Source organism: Gigantopelta aegis, chromosome 8 (assembly GCF_016097555.1).
Source record: "Gigantopelta aegis isolate Gae_Host chromosome 8, Gae_host_genome, whole genome shotgun sequence".
NCBI classification, from domain to species: Eukaryota; Metazoa; Mollusca; class Gastropoda; order Neomphalida; family Peltospiridae; genus Gigantopelta; species Gigantopelta aegis.
The window spans coordinates 46,370,021-46,391,872 of record NC_054706.1 but is presented as its reverse complement, the minus strand read 5'-3'; the positions used below and the strand labels follow the sequence as shown (position 1 = coordinate 46,391,872).

General features: G+C 35.4%; 2 protein-coding genes and 1 long non-coding RNA gene across 3 annotated transcripts in view; 1 reads left to right on the top strand and 2 right to left on the bottom strand.

Moving 5' to 3' along the window:
• The window catches only part of LOC121379138, a 30,753-nt gene extending 25,554 nt beyond the window's left edge, over nt 1-5,199 (top strand). Inside the window, exon 3 of the long non-coding RNA XR_005958808.1 lies at nt 5,100-5,199. This is a non-coding gene — a long non-coding RNA (uncharacterized LOC121379138). The remainder of the gene's footprint in view (nt 1-5,099) is intronic.
• The window catches only part of LOC121379137 ((E3-independent) E2 ubiquitin-conjugating enzyme UBE2O-like), a 30,960-nt gene extending 16,318 nt beyond the window's left edge, over nt 1-14,642 (bottom strand). Inside the window, exons 1-11 of the mRNA XM_041507624.1 lie at nt 14,384-14,642; nt 12,164-12,334; nt 9,404-9,504; nt 7,774-7,834; nt 6,871-7,029; nt 5,893-6,008; nt 4,816-5,317; nt 3,756-3,858; nt 2,595-2,697; nt 973-1,081; nt 51-182 (exon numbers count right to left, since the gene is read on the bottom strand). Coding sequence (XP_041363558.1) covers nt 51-182; nt 973-1,081; nt 2,595-2,697; nt 3,756-3,858; nt 4,816-5,317; nt 5,893-6,008; nt 6,871-7,029; nt 7,774-7,834; nt 9,404-9,504; nt 12,164-12,334; nt 14,384-14,587 — 1,761 coding nt within the window. The 5' untranslated portion in view covers nt 14,588-14,642. The remainder of the gene's footprint in view (nt 1-50; nt 183-972; nt 1,082-2,594; nt 2,698-3,755; nt 3,859-4,815; nt 5,318-5,892; nt 6,009-6,870; nt 7,030-7,773; nt 7,835-9,403; nt 9,505-12,163; nt 12,335-14,383) is intronic.
• The window catches only part of LOC121379136 (Ig-like and fibronectin type-III domain-containing protein 1), a 114,727-nt gene continuing 105,944 nt past the window's right edge, over nt 13,070-21,852 (bottom strand). Inside the window, exons 38-39 of the transcript XR_005958807.1 lie at nt 21,828-21,831; nt 13,070-13,082 (exon numbers count right to left, since the gene is read on the bottom strand). The gene's annotated coding sequence lies outside the window, so the exon portion shown is untranslated. The remainder of the gene's footprint in view (nt 13,083-21,827; nt 21,832-21,852) is intronic.

Sequence of the window (21,852 nt, the reverse complement as noted above, 5' to 3'; positions counted from 1 at the left end):
TACAGTTTGATACATCGCGGATATAAACAGAGAGAGATGTTAAATCTTACGATATCTGAAGAGACGTATAAATCCTGCGGATAACATGTAGTGACTCGACCATTAGACCACTTCACATCTATTGTCCCATCGTTAGCTAGACTGTACACCTGGCCAACTGCAGGCAATTCTTCATCTCGGCTCTAGAAAAGACAAAACAAACTGAAGAATCTTTGATCTTTATCTCTTTATAAAAATACCTTTCCCTTCGACTTCGAGGCAAGAGAAAAACATCCGACACTGGTCCTGAAGTGGTTGAAATTTCTACCCTAGGTCATGGCTTGTAGAGTACTCAGATCTAAATGTCAGTTACTATTTAAAACTGATATGATGTACCTCAGGGCTTGAACACAAAGTAAAGTATAGCCTGCTGGGTTTGTTTGTTTTTAATATAGCAGGTCAAAAGAAATATATCCTGCTGAGAAAAATATGGCCCGATGGAAAAATTATAGCACAGGATGAGGGGAGGGTTTAGGAAAGTGTGTGAAACAATTAGGACCTCCGAGATGTATGTTAGGGCATTATGGAATTAAAATATACAAGAATCACAAGCTAAACAGCAGATGAGAAAACCGTACATTCATTGGTCTCTTGGAAACTAACCTGCTAGGTTCTAAAGTATGAACTGCTTTTCACAGGCTGCTGTTTGGAGACGTGTACCAGCCTCGATGGTGTCATGGTTAAGCCATCGGACTACAGGCTGGTGGGTACAGGGTTCGCAGCCCAGTACCGGCTCCAACCCAGAGCGAGTTGTTAAGGGCTCAGTGGGTAGGTGTAAGGCCACTACACCCTAACCACAAACAAACTAACAACTAAGCCACTGTCCTGGACAGACAGCACAGATACCTGAGGTGTGTGCCCAGGACAGCGTGCTTGAACCTTAATTGGGTATAAGCACGAATATAAGTTGAAATGAAATGGATGTGTACTTACTCTAAATCCTCCGACTCTGATGACATTGTAGCCAGTACGGTACTTGTATTCTAGATGGTCCACGATATCGTACACGCTTACTTCTGTGGGCCCCAACACACAGCTAGGACTGAAATATATAATGTATCCACATCATGTATAAAAAAACATATTTCACAACATGCATAAATATTATCATGTTTATACCTTCTACAATGAAGAATGAATGGTTAATGATACCGAAGCACAAAAACCCATCGACTATTCAGTGTCGAACAAAGATATATGATGATCCACATCAATTTAAAAATTCTAAAATTATTAATAAAAATAGAATTGACAGCTATGAAAGAGTTAATGAAGCATATTAACATTAAATAACAAAAAATTAAGTGATCAAAAAGACTAAAATAAACTCTATAGTCAGACCATGAAAACAAGTGTGTGAAACTTTGACCATTAAACAAACCAATATTGCATCGAAAAGCAAATTTAAAAACATGACAACGGATACTTATAGAACCAAATACGTGCTGTATTCACCACTCTCAACGAAACCCATGAGAATGTTGCCACCCTTGAACCATGATATGGTTACATTCTACAAAAGCAAATCTCCCTAACAAGTGACATTGCATTTACACAATACATGAATTTACTGCATAAATTTTAAATCATAAGCACCATGTATGCAATGCTGTAATTTCAACTCCCCACCCAATATTTCTGTCCAACATGCAAAGAGCATACATCAAATCCTCTTACTGCATTTGACTTGTAATTGATGTTCTAATCGAGTAAGTAATCAAGAACATTTAGCTTTTTTTAAGCCACCCTCTACAGGCTCTGAAGTTGATCACCGACAACAATCTACTTTCTAAAGTTGGTATATTCCTTGAAAAAAATATTCAGTACCCAATATCACCATTAGTTTTTAAACCGACTCAAAGTGGGAGTCGGAGATACTCTGCTGAATGAATTTTAGAGTGCCACACATCCTTATTTTAAATTTTTAATGGAAAAAAACAATTTTGAGAGTACTGCTAAAGCAATATATGTCCCCTACCAAACCTAAGAATTTTTTGTATCTCTTAAGTTCCCAGGACCATAACTCCATCAAAAATGGTTAAACTGCCAGGAAAGTCAAACTTGATCTGTAACAGTATGTGATAAAGCTATAAACAAAATTTCATCTCAATATCTCAAGGCTTTCTGAAAAAAGTCTGGAAAACAAATTTTCACAACTCCTAAGTTAAAGGGCCATAACTCCGTTAAAAATTATTAAATCGCCATGAAAGTCAAACTTGATCTGTAACAGTACATGATAAAGCTATACAAAAATTTCAGCTCAATATATCAAGGAATTCTAAAACACATCCGGAAAACTATATGTAGGACAGGCGGACGGACAGACAGACGGACAGATATTTTTTAAAATGCACATACCTCTAAGATGTAACAATTATGGAAACGAGCTCTAGTCTACTTTTTAAGGGTATTTTGTTATTTCAACATCACAGACTCATGTTTTAGTCTATTAACTGTACAAGTTTGTAGATTAACCAAACTTAGTGTCCATTTTCACAAGTTGAAATTAGGGTCCACAACTTGCATAAAAAATATACTGGATGTATGCTAAATACCTGTTGCCTTTTCCGACTTCATACGTCCTCATCCACTTAACCACACAAGTTCGGTCCTTGTGGTTTGAGTTCACCACTACCCCATAGTCACCTTGATGCTCTTCTACAAAAATAAAAACAATTACAAAATATTATTTAATCAGATCAACAATTATCACACACCATTTGTAATACAGTCTTCGCTAGGTACATAAAAAAGGTACTATAAAATCAAAGTAAAAGGAGCATTTTTTCATATTTTTCTCAGGTGGATAAAAAGAAAGAAAGAAAGAAATGTTTTATTTAGGTGGATAACTACTCTTGCCTATCCTAGCATGTACTAGTTATGGCCCCTGAGCAAGCTCTGAGTGAGCACAAACATTCATGGTTGTACTATACCATAGGCGACCAAGTTAACGTTTGTGTTTAGAAACACAATATGCAATATATCAACCAAACTATGACCCATAAATATCAGTACTACAACCCCTACCTCAAAGTATTAACTGAAGAAAATGGTACCTTTCACGGTTCATTTTCGGTATAACCAGATGTTTTTACAACACCCCTAGTTTCACACAAAATTTGTGTACTTTTTTTTTTACAGGTATCCCACGTTTCAAGCACAAGGCTACTTGACACAATGGTGCTAGATGAAATAAAATTGTATACATTTTTGCCCAGATGAAACTAATGGGTTTTTTTTAAATCAACACACTCACATTTATCACCAATCACACAACTTGTGGTGTTAACTTCTCTATCAAAAGTTTGGTGCACCTCGAACTTTGACCCAGCCGGAAGTTATTTGGTTTGGTACTACCTCACCAACATATCGATTAAAGTTACAAAATTGCACAAACATCCAGTTATTTTTTAAACAAAATATCAATCATTACTTAAAATTATTTTGTCAAATTAAAATAAAATTTGCAGTCGTTTTTAAAATTCGCTATTGCAAATTTGTTAAGTACCAGAGCTGGCTGTGACTTTATGAACTGCAGTTCATACCATACCAAACTGATGACATCAAGACTTCAGTTACAGATGGCAGCTAGTATGGCCTCGACCACCACCTACTTTTTCCAGTTACTCACTGCCCTCATAGATATAGATGCCTACTTTTCACAAACAGCCTCCTACTTTCAAAGATAATTAATGCCCTGTTAAGGACAATGTTACCTCTGGTATCACTGACAAAGTCTCCAGGAAAGAACTCAAGGGCATCTAGATGATGAATGGGATACAGCTTTGTTGAAGGGACATCAGTTGTTTGTGAAGCATCCTATACAAATAATATTTGAAATACATGTAACAGAAATGATTTACTCAAGATAACCTAAAGTGGGGGATCATGAAGGCGAGATGGGCATTAAAATACCAAACACAAGAAGTTAGTACTTTAAAATTATTTTTAAAAATCTAAAACCTCTACACCATATTCAAATAAAGACTCTATTTTTAGAATTTCAGATGAAATCTAATACTGTGCTGAATAGTTTATACAAAAAAATACAAAATACAAATTACATAAAGTGGATAAGCCTAACTCTTTATATAATACTGGTGAATGTTAACTTTATTCATCACAAACTGTACAACACTAAAGTCCGAATCAAATTGTTAACAACTACAATAAATTACTCTCCTACCTTTAATTACTGTTACGTTTCCCCCAAAAAATTTCCAGATACAATTTGTGAAAAAAACCACTACAGTCACACAGATTCCACATACGAGACTGTAACGATGTCGCCAGTATCGACTTCGCTGAGATAGCATAGGGCAAAATACATGCAGTTTTCTGCCGTCTGCCATTTTGGTTTTTTATGAAATACTCATCAAGAGGGGAGAAAGCCTCCAAAGTATGTGACATAATTAATATAAAATCAATTACCTCTAGTGGTATCTTAAAACAAACAAAAAATACTAATACAAAAAATTAGTATGACATCATCACGTTTGCTTTTATAACATGTTGTTACATTAAATCATATCCTTGCACCCCTCTTGGAGAATATTCCATAAAAAGTCAAAATGGCAGCCAGCACAAAATTACATGCTTTTTGCCCTATGCGATCTCAGCGAAGTCAATATAAGTGACATGGTTATTATCTAGTATGTGGAATCTATGTCATTGTAATGGTAAAATCTAACGAAAAAATAAAGGTAGGAGAGCAATCTTTTGTAGTTGTTAATAATTTGGTTCGGACAGTAATCTGCACCACAGTAAACTCCATACCTGCCACCTGATGCAAGCTTTAGAGAAGGTATAGCATATTTCAGTGGTCACCGTGTCCCCAGCCTGTAGTTTTCGCTCAGGAAAGTTGAACTTTTTCTTTGCCCTTCGACCTTTAACTTTTCTCATCGATTTGGTTGCCAGATGGGGTCCCTTTCTAGGGTTTTTCCTCTTCTTTGTGCTTCCGTCTGAGCGGTTTGAACCCAGGGACTCCGCGTCAGAGCTGTCCTCGGAATCTGCTTCTGCACCTTCGCACTCTTCATCATTGCACTTACAATCTGTTTTAGGTTTTCCCAGTGCATCGCAACTAGCCTGTTCAGGTGGACTTGGATCGCCAGGCTGGCTACAGTCGTTCTGAGACTGCTCAATGATGTCACTAACATTCATGGGTTTGGCGTTGTGCTTGGGAGGTGTGGTCACCAGGACACTGGTGTCAGGAATGACGTACTGAACCTTGTCACCAATCTGTACACTGCAATGCTCAAACCAGTTTAACGAATGCAGTCTGAAAAAAAACCCCACAAACATCTGATTTACAGAAGAAAAGAAAAATAGAGTAAATATCTGATTTATTGTACTTTAAAAAGTTTAATACAGTAAACTAGATCATATAATTAACAGTCACTTAAGGTTGTTCCAGAAGTGATTACGTTGGGTGGGGTGGGGATGGGGGCAAAGGAATTAGTTTTAAATATCTACTAAAATAGGCTCAGATGCATTCAATTTGGTAATCATTAAACTTAACACGAAGAAGCAAGACTGGCCTCAATAATCAAAACTAATAATTTACAAGGAAGATAATTGAATCATGAATTTGTATATGATTTCTGTATTTTCATTGTAACTAAAATAGTGAAAATAAGACTTTTCACTGAATATCACTCTTATGGTTTTTGTAAATCTATGTATTGCATTGCTATGTATGTAATAAATATATATATACAGATTTATTACTATTTTATTACTAAAACAATAAAAATAGCCAAATATGTTTTTGGTAGGTCATACTATATTGATGGCTACTTTGAATCCTAATTGAATCTGAAATTTTAAAGATTTTTTATTTATTTTTAAACTAACCGATTGAGATCATCACCAGATACTTGTCTTGGTGGAGTCTCTGTGTTGTCCAGAGGGTTTTCCACTTTGGCCAAACCACGACACAACCAATGAACATCAACACTGAAAGTCCTTACCTAAAAATACAGGTAATGACATTTAGTCAAAAACAGTGATTGTACAAACTGAAAGCATACAGTATCTTGATTTATTGTAACTAAGATTGGTACAATGTAAATAAATCTGAGTAACCAAAAAAGAATTATCTGTTATTTTATTAACAATTATACATTTTTGCTTTCTTTACTTTATTTCATGGAATCAGCAAACACTGTTTTTCATAATCATACAGGACATCTGATTTTACACTACTTGGGCCACTGATCATAATGTTGGATACTAAAAACTGGAAATGTGCCTTTGGTTCTAATATTATGCTTGATATAAAAGTACCAAATAAATTATGATAAAACTGATTCCATGTGCTCCAACTGGAATTTATTTCAAATGTTTCCAACTTGTTCATCCAGAAGAAATGCTATGGCTACAAAACAAAGTGTGTTTGTTTCATTTTGTTTAACGACACCACTAGATTTATTAATTATCAGCTATTGGATGTCAAACATTTGGTAATTTTGACATAGTCTTAGAGAGGAAACTTGCTACATTTTTTCATTAGTAGCAAGGGATCTTTTATATTTATCATCCCAGAGTCACGACAGGACATACCATGGCCTTTAATATACCAGTCGTGGTGCACTGGCAGGAACAAGAAATAACCAAATGGGCCCACCGACAGGGATCGATCCTAAACCAACTGCGCATCAAGTGAGTACTTTATCACTGGGTTACTTCCCACCCCACTATGGCTACATATGCCATTTGTTGCACTGCGAAGTACAACCTCAGCTAACCTAATTTAACCCTATATGTAAAGTCTGTAAAAACCTTTATATCCTGCTGAGATTTTTCAGTTAGTAGAGAACCCATTTCACTTACCTCCGCAACAGTAACATGAATATTCATCTTTGGTTTACTCTTAACGATTGTAGCATTGTATGCAGGCGTTTCTACCAGCCACTTCACTTCACCCAAATCTCCCATTGTAGCCTTTAGTTCCTGGGAAGGATATGTCTCATAATTGCAGAACTCTGTGTGCTGTTGAACAGAAAACGTATAAATTAATATGAAATCCTATAAGTGTGAACAGTACAAAGGTAGTGTTTTCCCTAGCTTGTTTTAGCATGGTGTAGCACCATGCCTCAATAGTCTAGCACCATCTTGCCTTAATCAACGCCATGCTGCCCTGAGATTAAACAAGCCTTTTTCACTAATTGATTCTAAAATTGCCTTTATAAAACATCCAAAAATGTATTATTAATTAACAAAATATGCCTTTTATATCTTTTGCCATTCATTTATTAAAGCAAATGCATAAATTACTTTAATGTTTATTTTAATTAATTTTTGTGTATTTTTAATGAAAAACAAGTGTCCCTAAAATGGTGAAAATGCACCAAAAGTGTTTGGTCTACTATGCCTTGCCTAATTTCTAGGGAAATCACTACAAAGGAACAGTTGTTTAATGACACTTCAGCACATTATGAGATGGAATGATGAAATCAAGATAAGGATAGATATACCTAACTAAATAGAACTTTAATAACCTCAGCATGAACTGATGGTAGCATAAACATTTTATTTATGCCCTTTAATAATTATTTAAAATAATTTTAAAACATTCATTAAGACAATAACTAAACATAAAGACATAGGAAAGATGAAAATGCTGTGTGTGTGTGGGGGGGGGGGGGGGGGGGAGGGGGTGTATAAAGAATAAACAAGATTAAAATGTTAAATTAAAATTGGTTTAAAGAAATAAATCATCGATAATAGACATACCTTGCATCGTTTGTCTGTAATATCTTCAAATGCACAAATGTCATTGTCATTAATGACACATCTAAAAAGAAGAAAAAAGTAGAATAAATTTAAACTCGGTGTAATAAAATTATTTCTCTATTACTAGCATAGTTTGAACTGGAGGTGTGGGTAGATATTTCCAATGTATTTAGGGAGCACCAAAGAAATGAAAGAAAGAAATGTTTTATTTAATGATGCACTCAACACATTTTATTTATGGTTATATGGCGTCGGACATATGGTGAAGGACCACACAGATATTTAGGTAGGAAACCTGCTGTTGCCAATTCATGGGCTACTCTTTTCGATTAGCAGCAAGGGATTTTTTATAAGCAACATCCCATAGACAGGATAGCACATACCACGGCCTTTGATGTACCAGTCGTGGTGCACTGGCTGGAGCGAGAAATAGCCCAATGGGCTCACTGATGGGGATCGATCCCAAACCGACCACGCATCAAGCGAGCGCTTTACCACTTGGCTATGTCTCACACCCAATGAAATGAGGTTTGTTTTACAAAACCATTAGAGCAGACCGATTCATTAATCATTGCCTACTGGATGTCACACGTTAGATAACTGTCACAAACAGTCTTCAGAGGAGTTGCTGTAAAACGTTTCCATTAGCTGCAAAAAGCCTTTAATATGCACTGAGGATTAGCTCTAGGGTGCAGAAAAATTGGCCAAATTATTTATTAAATTTCAAAAACTGCATACATCCAAATTGTTTTAGAAAAATTAAAATACAATTTGCCAACTGTTTTTAAAATTTGAAATTGGCGAATTTGGCAAGTGGGAAAATAAGTATATTGTTTTAACAATCCAGTGAAGTAGGAAGGTGCCAAAAAGTGTGTGTGTGTGTGGGGGGGGGGGGGGGGGGGGGGGGGGGCACACTTTGGGGGGGGGGGGGGGGGGGGGGGGGGGGGGGGGGGGGGGGGGGGGGGGGGGGGGGGGGGGGGGGGGGGGGGGGGGGGGGGGGGGGGGGGGGGGGGGGGTTATATTTACACTATTATAAAGCAAATATAAAGCAAAAAAGTGGGGGGCACATGCCCCCTTCCCCCGCTTCCTACGCCAGTGCAATTTGTCATAATGGACAAATCAACTGAAAAAAAAAAAAAACAAAAAAAAAAAAAAAAAAAAAAATAAAAAAAAAAAAAAAAAAAAAAAAAAAAAAAAAAAAAAAAAAAAAAAAAAAAATTACAATAATTTGATAAAAATTATCATTCATTCCATATTTTGATGCTGTGATATGTTTTTTGCCTAAATTGAGTGGATGTTATGCTGGCCGTTGATAGCATTGACTCTAAAAATATATATATTTGAGTGGGACAAGTAAACATGGAGATGTACAAGACAAGTGGATTTTGAGTATTAATGCAGAGACCAGATTTCATACATAGACGAATACGATACTGACAATACCGAAACACACACTGGTAATAACCTCTATATACATGACATCTGGTTGACCGGGCACTGACAGGTTTTGACAATCTAAACAAAAGGTAAAAGCTAAAAACTAAGTTTAAACACATAAGTATCCCACTTGCAACCTTTAACACAGCCGAGATTACAAACAAGGTAGTCTTTATAATTAATGACAGCTAACCTTGCTCCATCAGGAAATTGGAGAACATATTCTTCATTTACAGCATCTATCCTGCCCAACCATGGGCCATAGGTGACATCGCCTGGATCGGTATCATATTTCTGAAATGAATAAAAATGTATGTCACATATATATACATGTACATAGTATTACCAAAATATTTAGAAACATACTGATTTTGATTGTTAACAAGACTTTCTTTCTTTTGCCTGCAGGTTAAATGCCATGAAGACTACAGTGTAGACATGTATATAGTAAAGAAAGATTTATTTAACATGCAATTTCAGTTGCATGAACAGGCCTTGACCTTAAGGTTTTTTAGTGGTAGCCCATCGGACTACTAGGTTATAAAATCTAGTAGCCCTCAGTAAAAATTGGTAGCCCCATAACTTGAAAAAAGGAGAGAAAAAAAAAATCATTTAATTTATTTAAACGTTGTTTTAGGGTGTGTGTTTTTTTTAATTATGAGCAATATACTGTGAAATATATATATAAAATTTACAAAAATATTAATCCCTACCTACCCACATTTGAAACTACTGGTCAGAAATGGACAAAACAAACTATTTTTAAGAATGGCCTCAAAGATGGAGTAAATATGGCATGAATTTTTTTTTTTTTTCAAATCTAACAACCACCAATAAAATCCTGACCTATCCTACCTACAATAACTTGTTTGGTACGATGCCAGAAACATACTATAGTATATTTTTATATATTATTATTATTATTTTTAGGCCTAATCTCGTAATGAAGTCTTACAAAATATTATTGAAACACTCCATACGGTTTTCACGTGTTGAACCTAGTCCGAATGGATGTAGAAAGAAAATGTGATTCTTAAGAAAAGTATTTTAATGTGCGTCCTGCACTAGTGTAGAACTGTCTGCTAATCGTACGATCCTTAAAATCGATATTGCATATTTTTATACTTAAAATGGCTGTAACTATCTTTAATGGGTGTTATTTCGAAGAATCTTACAAAACTTGCCTTTATTCCAAAACAAGAGCGGTTTTTATTGACGACAATAAAGTTTTTAAACGTGTAAATGCCGTATGCCAATTATCCCAGACAGGGGATCGACATGTGCATTTGTGTTATCACGTGACATGATCAGATGTCATTTTGAGTGAGGTTATCGCGCAAAGCCAAAGTAAACGATGAGAGAGATTTAATTAAAAATAATTTGTAAAAAATATTAATATTTTTAACATTGAAAACATTTGTCAATTTATATATTTCTTTAACATAATAATAGATATTAATTTTGTAAATAGTCCGACAATTTACATAGATAGCCTAGAAGGAAATAAACTGCGATTGAGTTATGGTTTAGTTTAGACTTCAGATGGCGACAAATAGTCTTGATCATACAAGGCATTAGTTATAAGTAGGCGTCAAAACAACGTGCCGTGTTGTTGATTGTCATAAATGATTACGAATAGATAAACCATGACCCAAATGGAAATTCCATGACCCGTACAAACCCTATATTATATATATCTGGCCACTGAATTACTTCAAATTATTTGTATTAGTCCGCTGTGTTAAAAAAAGCATATTCCTTTGTTTCACTGAATCATATTGTGCAACCGCCACCCCTTGGTTAGAATTGGGGAGCAATTAACAGTTTCAACAACTCGTGTCTGTAGAGAGCGCACACATGAAAGGGTGGAATTAACAGTTTCAACAACTCGTGTCTGTAGAGAGCGCACACATGAAAGGGTGGAATTTCAGACACTGATGACTTAAACGTCTTATTGATTGTGGATTGACTGGACATGTCAAAACATTTGGTAGCCCGGCGGACTACCAGGGTTAGACAACTGGTAGTCCGATTGAGAAATCGGTAACTAGAACACTCCGGGCTACCGCTAAGGTCGAGCCCTGATGAATAAATACTGGATGTGTTATGTTCAATAAATAATAACAACTCCATGCTATATTTTGGATAAATTTTCAAACTTGTGTGAACTGAGGTTATACACACACGTCATTATGGGTATATCAACTAAATTTTCTGGTGTACATTAATTTTAACACTGCCGCAATTATTAGAATGTAACTTACAAAAAGGAATCTCTGTCATAAATATATAAAATATACCATAGTCAGCAGATATACAGATATCTTCTATAAAATTTATACTATTTACAAAGGATGGTAATAATTCACTTAAAATAAAAAGTAACAGAAAAAAAAAACCTCTGATTCCTGACTCAGATTTTTCCAAATACAATTGAGAGGCAGCTAAATTTTGCATTCAGTTTATTACTGGGTACATCAAGTCCTTGCTGTTGATGTTGTAAATTTATTTGTCAGTGCCAAGTACGTGAATATATTACCGGGTATATCAAGTCCTTGCTGTTGACGTTGTAAATTATATGTATTTGTCAGTGCCAAGTACGTGAGTATATTACTGGGTATATCAAGTCCTTGCTGTTGACATTGTAAATGTATTTGTCAGTGCTAAGTATGCAAGTTTATTACCCCGTATATCAAGTTGTTGCTGTTGATGTTGTAAATGTATTTGTCAGTGCCAAGTACGTGAGTATATTACCGGGTACATCAAGTCCTTGCTGTTGACATTGTAAATGTATTTGTCAGTGCCAAATTAATAATCAAATATATCCAGTCCTTGCACTGTTGACGTAAATGTAATTTGTCAGTGCCGAGTACGCGAGTTTATTACCAGGTATATCAAGTCCTTGCTGTTGACGTAAATGTATTTGTCAGTGCCATGTACATGAGTATATTACCGGGTATATCAAGTCCTTGCTGTTGACGTTGTAAATGTATTTGTCAGTGCCAAGTACATGCAGGTGACAGGTAACCGACATGTCTTCCACAAATCCAGCCTGGCTATCTTCATTATCGTCCAGATGACGCACAACATCGCCAGGCATCAGAGACCGATCGGCAAGCATGACCTGCAAAAAATATATACATACATATACCATCATACACTGTGTACAAAACACAACCTAAAAACAGAAACAGTGACCCGCTATTCCATTTTGCCGCCCTCCTTTCACGTTCTCCGCCCTCCTTTATTTTTGTGTGCCCCTCTTTATTTTCCAGCACCATACTATATTTTCCAGCACCTACATGTACCTCCGCTATTTCCATATGTACACTTTTTTCCACACAAAAAACCCAACTATCAGTCTGCACACTGGACATCAAAGGAAACAAGCTGCGTTGTATACAAAAAACCAATTGACGTAATATAATTTAAAAGTATTTTAACAGCCTCTATTTCGTCCCATACCTGTATCCATTTGTATGTTTAATAGACACAATAAAAGTTATATTTTATCTGAGCAATGAGAACATTTAAATTTTTTACGGATTCGGCAATCTCAGATTGAAAAAAACTCACTTACATGTATTTGGTGCCAAATTTGTCACGTGATCAGAACGGTCATTTTGTCGTTTGTTTCCACTATCGTCTAATATTTTGTTCTGAGTTGCAGATATAATTGGTTGTAACTGATGATTTTTATTTTGTGTCTTTTCTGTCATTCTGTTTATTCAGCAGTTCTTTATAAAATATTGTAAACTTTTCATTTTGGGGGGATGTGAATGCTTATAAAAACAACGGAAGTGGTAGTGTTTATCATTAAAATCATTTATCTTGAGTACCAAATAATATATACACCGCCTTTAAAAACAAAACTACTTATTATCAGCTGGCGATATTTTATCACAGCGATCGATTCATTCGATGAAGATGGAAATAACAAAAAATGTATCCTACATTAGGGGATCACTTTACAAACATCTTCATTGTTTTTCGTATATCTTTAAATCTTTATTAAAAATAATAATATTAAAACTTTGATCGGTTCAGCAAAACCATAACTGTCTGTTAATGTCCGACCGATATCATCTTCGGTTCAATTAAAAGACGAGTCTGCTTGTATTTCGTATTTATAAACCTTTTTGCACTTTTTTTAGGCAAAATAAGGAGTATGTTTTTTCACAGTCTACCAACACGAAACAATAATTTTCACCCAGCGAGAACACTGAGGTTTGTTGATATTCATGCACAAATGCATTTGAAGTTTCTTTAATCTAAATAAAGAGGCTTTCTAACATAGTGTCTTCAACAGGAAACCTGATACATTTTTCTATTAATAACAAGGGATCTTTTATGTGCACCATCACACACACAGGATAGCACATACCACGGTCTTCGATATACCAGTCATGGTGCACTGGCTGGAATGAGAAATAACCTAATGGGCCCACTGATCAGGCAAACGCTTTACTGCTGGGCTACATCCCGCCACCTTAAACTTAATGAAGGCACCAACAGCAATTGCCCTTGTTGAGATATAAATTGCTGTATGTCAGAAGTGTCACCGATAGCACTTTTGTGCTGCTAGATAAAAATTATTGCTGTTGGTAAAGCTCCTCAATGACAGCAAAACATACACACATGGTGTTCATTATCTGCCAGAATTTAAATGACGCATTCTGCATACAGCAAAATAACCTTTCAATCATGTGTATATATGTTGCCAGTCACATTTTCAAAATTGCCATTGACAGGCTCAAAATTGCCACGAGTGTGCCATTTCACCTATAGATGGCAATTTACTTTTAAATTGTCTTGTGAGACAAATTCTTCAGTTTGAACCATGCACCTTCGAAAAGATTTCTGCCCGTTTACCATGCCCCCCCCCCCCCCCCGTTAATATATACATTGTATAAAGTGGAAACCTCATCCTAATCCAAAAACTAAGCTTAAATCTAACTCTAACCCTAACAATGGGGTGTGGGGTGTGTGTGGAGGGGGTAAACGGTCAAATATTTTACCATAATGATAAACCTTATTATTTGTTGGTGTGAAGAATAACAACATAGATTGACTGGCTCATGTATTGTCACTACAACAAGCATTCGCTCAACCATCCACAAGCAGTAGCTTACTACGACTTTCGATTCAGCAGGCAAGTTTAACTTTATGCTACCTTGTCTTCTTCAACGACAGTTTCTTTGCCATCTGGATGCCAGGCCACTCTAACTGAGCCTTTAGTGATCTGACCTGGTAGCTCATCACCTTCCTCGTCGCTGCTGATAAATTCAGCATTTTCTAACACCAAACCATAAACATAACCCTTATCCGGTGTAATTAAGCAAACTTCGTCTTCGTCAAACAGTCTGCAAGCAGCCATACTTGACGTATCATTAACACGGAATTGTGGGATATGTAAACTTGCGTGATGTTCAACAAAATATTATAAAATGTATTATTTTACAAAAACGGATTAATTGATTAAAATAACTAACTATGCATACTCAAAATATTTACAACTCAATATTTTTCTAATATTTAAACGTATAAATGTTAAGAAAAAACTAAATAAAATAATTTATAAAATTTCGTTCTTGTCTGTTTAAGATGAGTAGACTGTATTCAATTTAATCTATTGAAAAGTATATCAAACTATGAAAACGAAAAAGGAGTTCGCATGAATAACCTTTAAAATTGTGGTTGTGTTGGTATAATATACCGGTAGTATAGTGTTCACCCAAAAGTGACGTCGTTGGGGGGTATAATATATAAACGATTAGCTGATGCGTTGATGCTTGGGAAACCCAGATCAGTCTGACTGAAGTCCGGTTGCACATTCGCATAAACACGGGCGTAGGAAGGTGCCAAAGGGGGGTGGGGGTGGGGTGGGGGACACACACAGGGCTTCTAGAATTTTTATGAAATCCACTAGCCATGGGATCAGTGATTTTTAAAACTTACTAGCTGCGATTAAAAATTCACTAGTCTTACTTTACTTTAAGTTAATACAATTTTATTAAACAATAGTAATAATCAGATATAGGCCTATATGTTACCTAAAGGGGGAGATAGAGCTTAAAAAACAGTAACATTGGGGGGGGGGGGAGAATATTCATATTTACAAAATGGACTTTTAAACTACAACATTTGACTGTTTTACTAGCCGTTGGGAATGGCAATAGTATTTATTGACTAGCCCAACATTGAATATCACTAGCCATGGGAGTGGGGCTACCATAATCTAGAAGCCCTGCACACACACAGATATATTTTTTTTTTTTTAAACATCGCTGCTGCTACAAAGTGAGGGGCACATACCCTCTTGCTCTCCCCCACCTGTCAAACAATATTTGCTTCTTTGTTTTAGAGAGGAAACTCGCTACATTTGTCCATTATAGTAGCAGGGAATCTTTTATATGCATCATTCCACAGCTAGACAGAATAGCACGCACCACAGCTAGACAGAATAGCACATACCACAGCCTTTGATATACCAGTCGTGATGAACTGGCTGGAACTAGAAAAAAACCGCAATGTGTCCACCGACGGGGATTAGGCGAGCGCTTTACCACTGAGCTACCGTACGTAATTTAATTATTGGAGACGCGTGTTATCGAGGTAATTAGTAACGTTTTCAAAACAATTGTCTCATTTATATTTATGAAGCAAAAGGCAGCCAGTCATTGGTGTTTTGTTCTTTAACATTATTTACTGTTTAGTGGCGGATCCAGATAATCCATTGGGGTGTGGCATTGACATACATGTAGCCGAGGGCCACAAACGTTCTCGAAGGTATTCCTAGGGTTCTCCAACGTCAAAAATGAAAAATAGAAATAACTGTCGCAAAATGTAGGGTGGGAGGGTCCCTCCCCCCCCCCCTCCCTTAGATTCGCCACTGCTATTTAGCATTTATTAACAAAACCCCTTTTCCGCATAATTACAAATCCACATTTTCTTAATTCTCAAGCAACATGGCGACGAGAGTTGTTTTGGGCGCTGCCTTGGCAAGATACAGACAGATTTTGTCGCCAACAAACATGAATGCAACTGCTAATAGGATTCGTTTACGTCGTTCGATGCAAACCGAAACTGGTGCACTGCCCCCATACCCAGAACAAACTCGGTTTGGTCTTTTAAAAGTATCTCTTGTCGTTGTTCCTGTTGTCACTTTCGGTGGTTACCTTAGCATGGAGTTCGCTGCATGGTTGGAAGACACAGAACTCTTTGTTCCCGATGATGACGACGATGACTGATTAAACTAAAATATAATAACGGTATGGAAGGACTTTCCTTTGGCACTGTCACATATAAAGAACATTATAAATACTTAAATCATAACTATTGTCCGAACTAAATTGTTAACAACTACGAAAAATTACTCTCCTACCTTTAATTGCTGTTAGATTTCCTCCAAAGTGTGTCCAGACACAAATCTTGAAAAAACCATTACAATGACACAGATTCCACATACCAGATAATAACCATGTTACCCATATCGACTTCGCTGAGAGCGCATAGGGAAAAAAGCATACATGTAATTTTGTTTCGGCTGCCATTTTGACTTTTTATGGAATATTCTTCAAGAGGGGTGAAAGGATAGGACTTAATCTAACAACATCATAACATGTTATGATATAAAAGCAAACGTGATGACGTCATATTATTAATTTTTATTATTATTATTATTTTAAAGATACCACTAGAGATCATCGATTTCATATATTAATTGTGTCACATACTTTGGAGGCTTTCACCCCTCTTGAAGAGTATTCCATAAACAAGCAACATGGCAGACGGCAGAAAACTGCATGTATTTTTCCCTATGCAATCTTAGCAAAGACAATTTTGGCGACATCGTTGCAGTCTCGTGTGTGAAATCTGTATATTTGTAGTGGTTTTTTTACGATTTGTGTTTGGACAAACTTTGGAGGAAATCTAACGGCAATTAAAGGTAGGAGAGTAATTTTTTGTAGTTGTTAACAATTTGGTTCGGACAGTAGAGTTACCATCGACGTCCCAAACTGCGTTCACCTAATGACAAAAACACGAATACGATATTTACGGAAATATTATTCTACATTTTTCAGCTACGATATGTGAAACAAAATAGATTGTAATCATTTAACGTGAAAAATCAACAATTTGGATGTAAAACAAATCCATTCTAGTAAATAAAAGTGAAACACCCGACGGTAAACAGGAAAAAGTGTGACGTTTCTAACTGCGTTCAGGCGCATGCATTTGCAAAAAGTATTGTAATGCGCATGTGCAGTTCCGTCATTTTCCATTTTTAAGACAACTACATGAAAAAATATATGTTTCTTAATTATGCACAGTTGCCGAACACTTAATTTATTTTAAAAAATTTAAAGGAAAAATTCAATTCGCTCACACTTGATGTCAATACTGATAGGCATTACGTTCATACCTGCGAAGTTTGTAAAAGATAAATTTTTTAATGAATTGATTCTAAATTAACAAAATTTATATACTCAAAATTATTTACAACTGTTATGAATGGATTATGAATACTATTCACTACAATAGAGGCACAAAAATGTAGCATACCATTTGTAGATCGAATATAATAATTGAAAACAAATTCTAACAACGGGTTTTAAAAATCATAAAAATTAAATTCTTTGGCCTTGTTGATCTGGCACGTGTGAGGTCATGTGACACACACCGAATGTTAATTCATCTTTCTCCATTTTAAGTCAATTTCTACGAGTCATGTGGACCCGATATCGGTAATTTTAAGGAATAAGCAAAGACTTAGTAAAATTAATGGTTTTAGTGGTTTGTAAAGTTTTGTATTTAGATACTTACTTTGTTCAACTTTATTGTTTACAAAAATGTTCCTGAACTGTGAAGAAAAACCTCATAAATGAACGACATGTCGATGACAACAAATCGGATGTTGATTGCGCGAACCGTGCACGAGAAAACAAAGTGAACAGAATTTGAAGCATAACACAGTTAGGGACGTTGACGATAGGGTTAAGATCGACGACAGTCACTTTTCGCACCCTTGTTTTGGCTTCGTACACAATAAATATAGCATATCTTACTGTAATTTCACTTGAAATCCATATTTCGTAAAAGGTACAATTTGTTTTAATCACAAGAATTTCTTCAAACACATTTAAGTGCATTAGTAATGTTCAAACAAAAAAATTTCAATAGCAATTTTGCATTGGAATTTTTCCAGCATTCTTAAAACAGAAACATCATGTACTCAATTTATGGTTATTGTAAGGAGATGCAAAGTGGCGTCATTGGAATACTGATGTCATTCAAATTATTTATGTACATGTACTTATCTGAATGGTCAGTTACAGTGTACTTTGATAAAGAAAATATTGTACTCAATTTACATGAGCACTCTGCACACATCTATGAATTCATTTGAAGAATATCTGTGTGTGTAATAATTTACATACATGTACATGTATGTATACATACAAACATATATGTCACAGTGAATAAACATTAATAATATATGTTTTTAATTTTACTCTTTACAGATTCAGCTAGTGACTTGATTTCTATCGTAGAACATCTATCTTGACCACAGAACCTGAAGATTCTGAAAGTTACCTGGGAATGTTTATAACAAATTTACTCGGACTTACTGGAATCTATTAACATAATACGCACATGTGATGCCTGTGTTCTTGTAATCTCTGACCTTTTAACACATGACTGTTTGTATTATTGTAAATTCCAAAGGATCTCATTTACGTTTGCTCTAATATATTTCTAATAATCTTGATTATGGGATATGATCATGTCAAGAAAATTGTATGGTGTAGACACAAAGTAAGCAACTTTGTTGCAAGGACATGTGTTATTAAAAGTAATCCACTGCCAATAATGTTATTATTGCAGCTTTCTAGAAATATGAATAATTGTTATTAAAAATTATTGATAAGGATCTATTTTATGAATAAAAATACATATAAAACAGAGAGCTGGGCGGTATTTAAATTTCAGGTTCGGTATCAGTATTTTTGGGGTGATTTACTTCTGTATCGGTACGGTATTATAAATGGCGGTATTTTCAGTACACTCTGCTTTAAATGCATGCCCGAGTTTAGGCTCACTCGCTAATTTCGTATTTACCGTTGACAAGTTTTGAAGACGAACAATGTCCATCTGCTCTTCTTTTCAGCCTTTTGCATTATCAGATATATATTATTAGAGCTTTAATAAATGGTGGAAAACATTTTTCAATACTGAAATTTCAGTATTTTGAGATTTGCTTGGTACTGTACATTGGTATCGACATGATGTGGATACCGAACAGTATATAACGTATATCATCCAGCTCTAGTGGAAAATGTGGTTCAATTGTATTGTGTCAAATGATGGAGTTCAGTGTAATATATTGGGAAGAAATCTCAACATAAACTTCCATTCTGTTAGTATATAATGCAGGTATACAATATCCTGTATTTGCAGATCCTTGGCTGGATTCCAAAGATGGCAAAAGATTATAAATGTCCCATATGTGGTTATATTTCAGTTTTAATAATTTTTACAGCTTCTTCGTAGGACAAAATAAATATAGGTTAACCTGTTTTGTGTTTTTGCACTAACGGTAACATTGTTTTGGATTTATAACATATACATTTGTACCTGTAACACCACAAAATAAAATTTAGGCCAATAACAGTAGCCTATACTGGCAGTCTTAATTCATTTTCTTTTATTGTGAAATAAGGTTTTAATGTCAAGTGGGCTAAATTATGTGTGCATTGGCATCCATGGCCCATATTTTCCTAGCTACGTATGTCTTAGCACTATGATATCTTTAAACTGTCTGAAGCTGACGTGTAGTAGACTACTAGTGACATCATGGTCTACAAAGTTTTAAAAATATAGTAATGTTTGGATAGCTTCGAAAATATGTGGCCAATGTACTATGTACAGAATAAGTGACTGTTACCATTACTGGTACTTCATTCTGGACCGACCGTAAGAAGGTTCTTAGTGTAATTGTTGCTAACTAGTATTATTTTTGTACATCCTTTCCAGTAGGTATATTTAAATACTACATTATAATGGCTGTGACAGGTATACACATGTAGTTAGTTTATGAAAATCATGTATTGATGTGATAATAGATCAATATTCTGTATGATGTTTAGATTTAAATAATAAAGTATTTGGTGAATTATACACACATACTATTAAAGTATAAAAAAGACGACGGTTAATCAAACATATTTAACCACATCTCTTTAAAAAAAAAGGATGAATAAATGTTTAACTTTAACAACAGCATGCACATTTCGTTTTTTAAAAACTATGGAATTTAGAACTCTAAAGAAAAAAGTTACTGATCATTGAATATCAATCTTTTGAAATTCCTCAGAAAGCATTGTTGTTAACTCTGTCCAAGTCCACGTTTTGCTTCAGAGTGGAACCAGCAGTGTGTCCGTCTTGTGATATCTTTTTCTTTTTGCTTCAGAGAACTGATGTTGTTCCTTGGATTATTGTTTTCATTGTACATGTAGTTGTATTAATATATAGAACAATATAATATATTTTATGTTGGTTCAAAATGGTTTTGTTTTGTTTTGATGTTTTTTTTATAGTGAGACTTGTCTTATCTGAATGCTGGTCAACTCGCCTCAAACTGTTTGGTCAGCTCACCCTAGTATTTGGTCAACTCGCCCAATCGCAACTTTACTGTCCGTAATTTATTGTAATGAGTTCCAGCCAGTGTACCATGACTGGTATATCAAAGGTTGTGGTATATGCTATCCTGTCTGTGGGATGGTGCATATAAAAGATCCCTTGCTACCAATGGAAAAATGTAGCGGGTTTCCTTTCTAAGACTATATGTCAAAATTAACAAATGTTTTGACATACAATAGCCGATGATTCATTAATCAAGGTGCTCTAGTGGTGTCTTTATACAAAAAACTTCTTATTGTGACAATATTAAAAATGGACATATACAACTTGGTCAAACTCCACTATAAAGGCCTCTTATTATGATTGGTTTTATATTGGGTGATCCTAATTTCGGATAAACAATAATCTATTACACTGAACTATCAAGCATAGGCCTACTTTAAAGACATTTTGAGTTTGTACCTTATTTCCGAGATTGAAAATGGTCTCAACAACTTGAAGATCAAGGAGGTTTATTGCCACAAAAACAGGAATGTACCACTTCATATGTATGTACACGTTTCCGGTCAACCCCCACCCCACAAAACAAAAGGAAGAAAAAAGTTGATCAAGGAGTAGTTGGGGGTTTTTGCTCGGTGACATAATGTAGAATGTTGAGAAGGTAATCATCCAAATCTGCACAAATTGTACAGGAATATGAATAACAATATTGGAAAGAGTTCCGGTTGTGAAGCTCACAACAGGAAGGAAATGTTTTATTTAACGATGCACTCAACACATTTTATTTACGGTATATTGTCAGACATATGGTTAAGGACCATACAGTTATTGAGGAAGGAATCCCGCTGTCGCCACTTCATGGGCTTCTCTTTTCGATTAGTAGCAAGGGATCTTTTATATGCACCATACCATAGACAGGAATAGCACTTAACACGGCCTTTGATGTACCAGTCGTGCTCACAACAGAATCAGACTAAACTTTGTAGGAATAACAGAAAT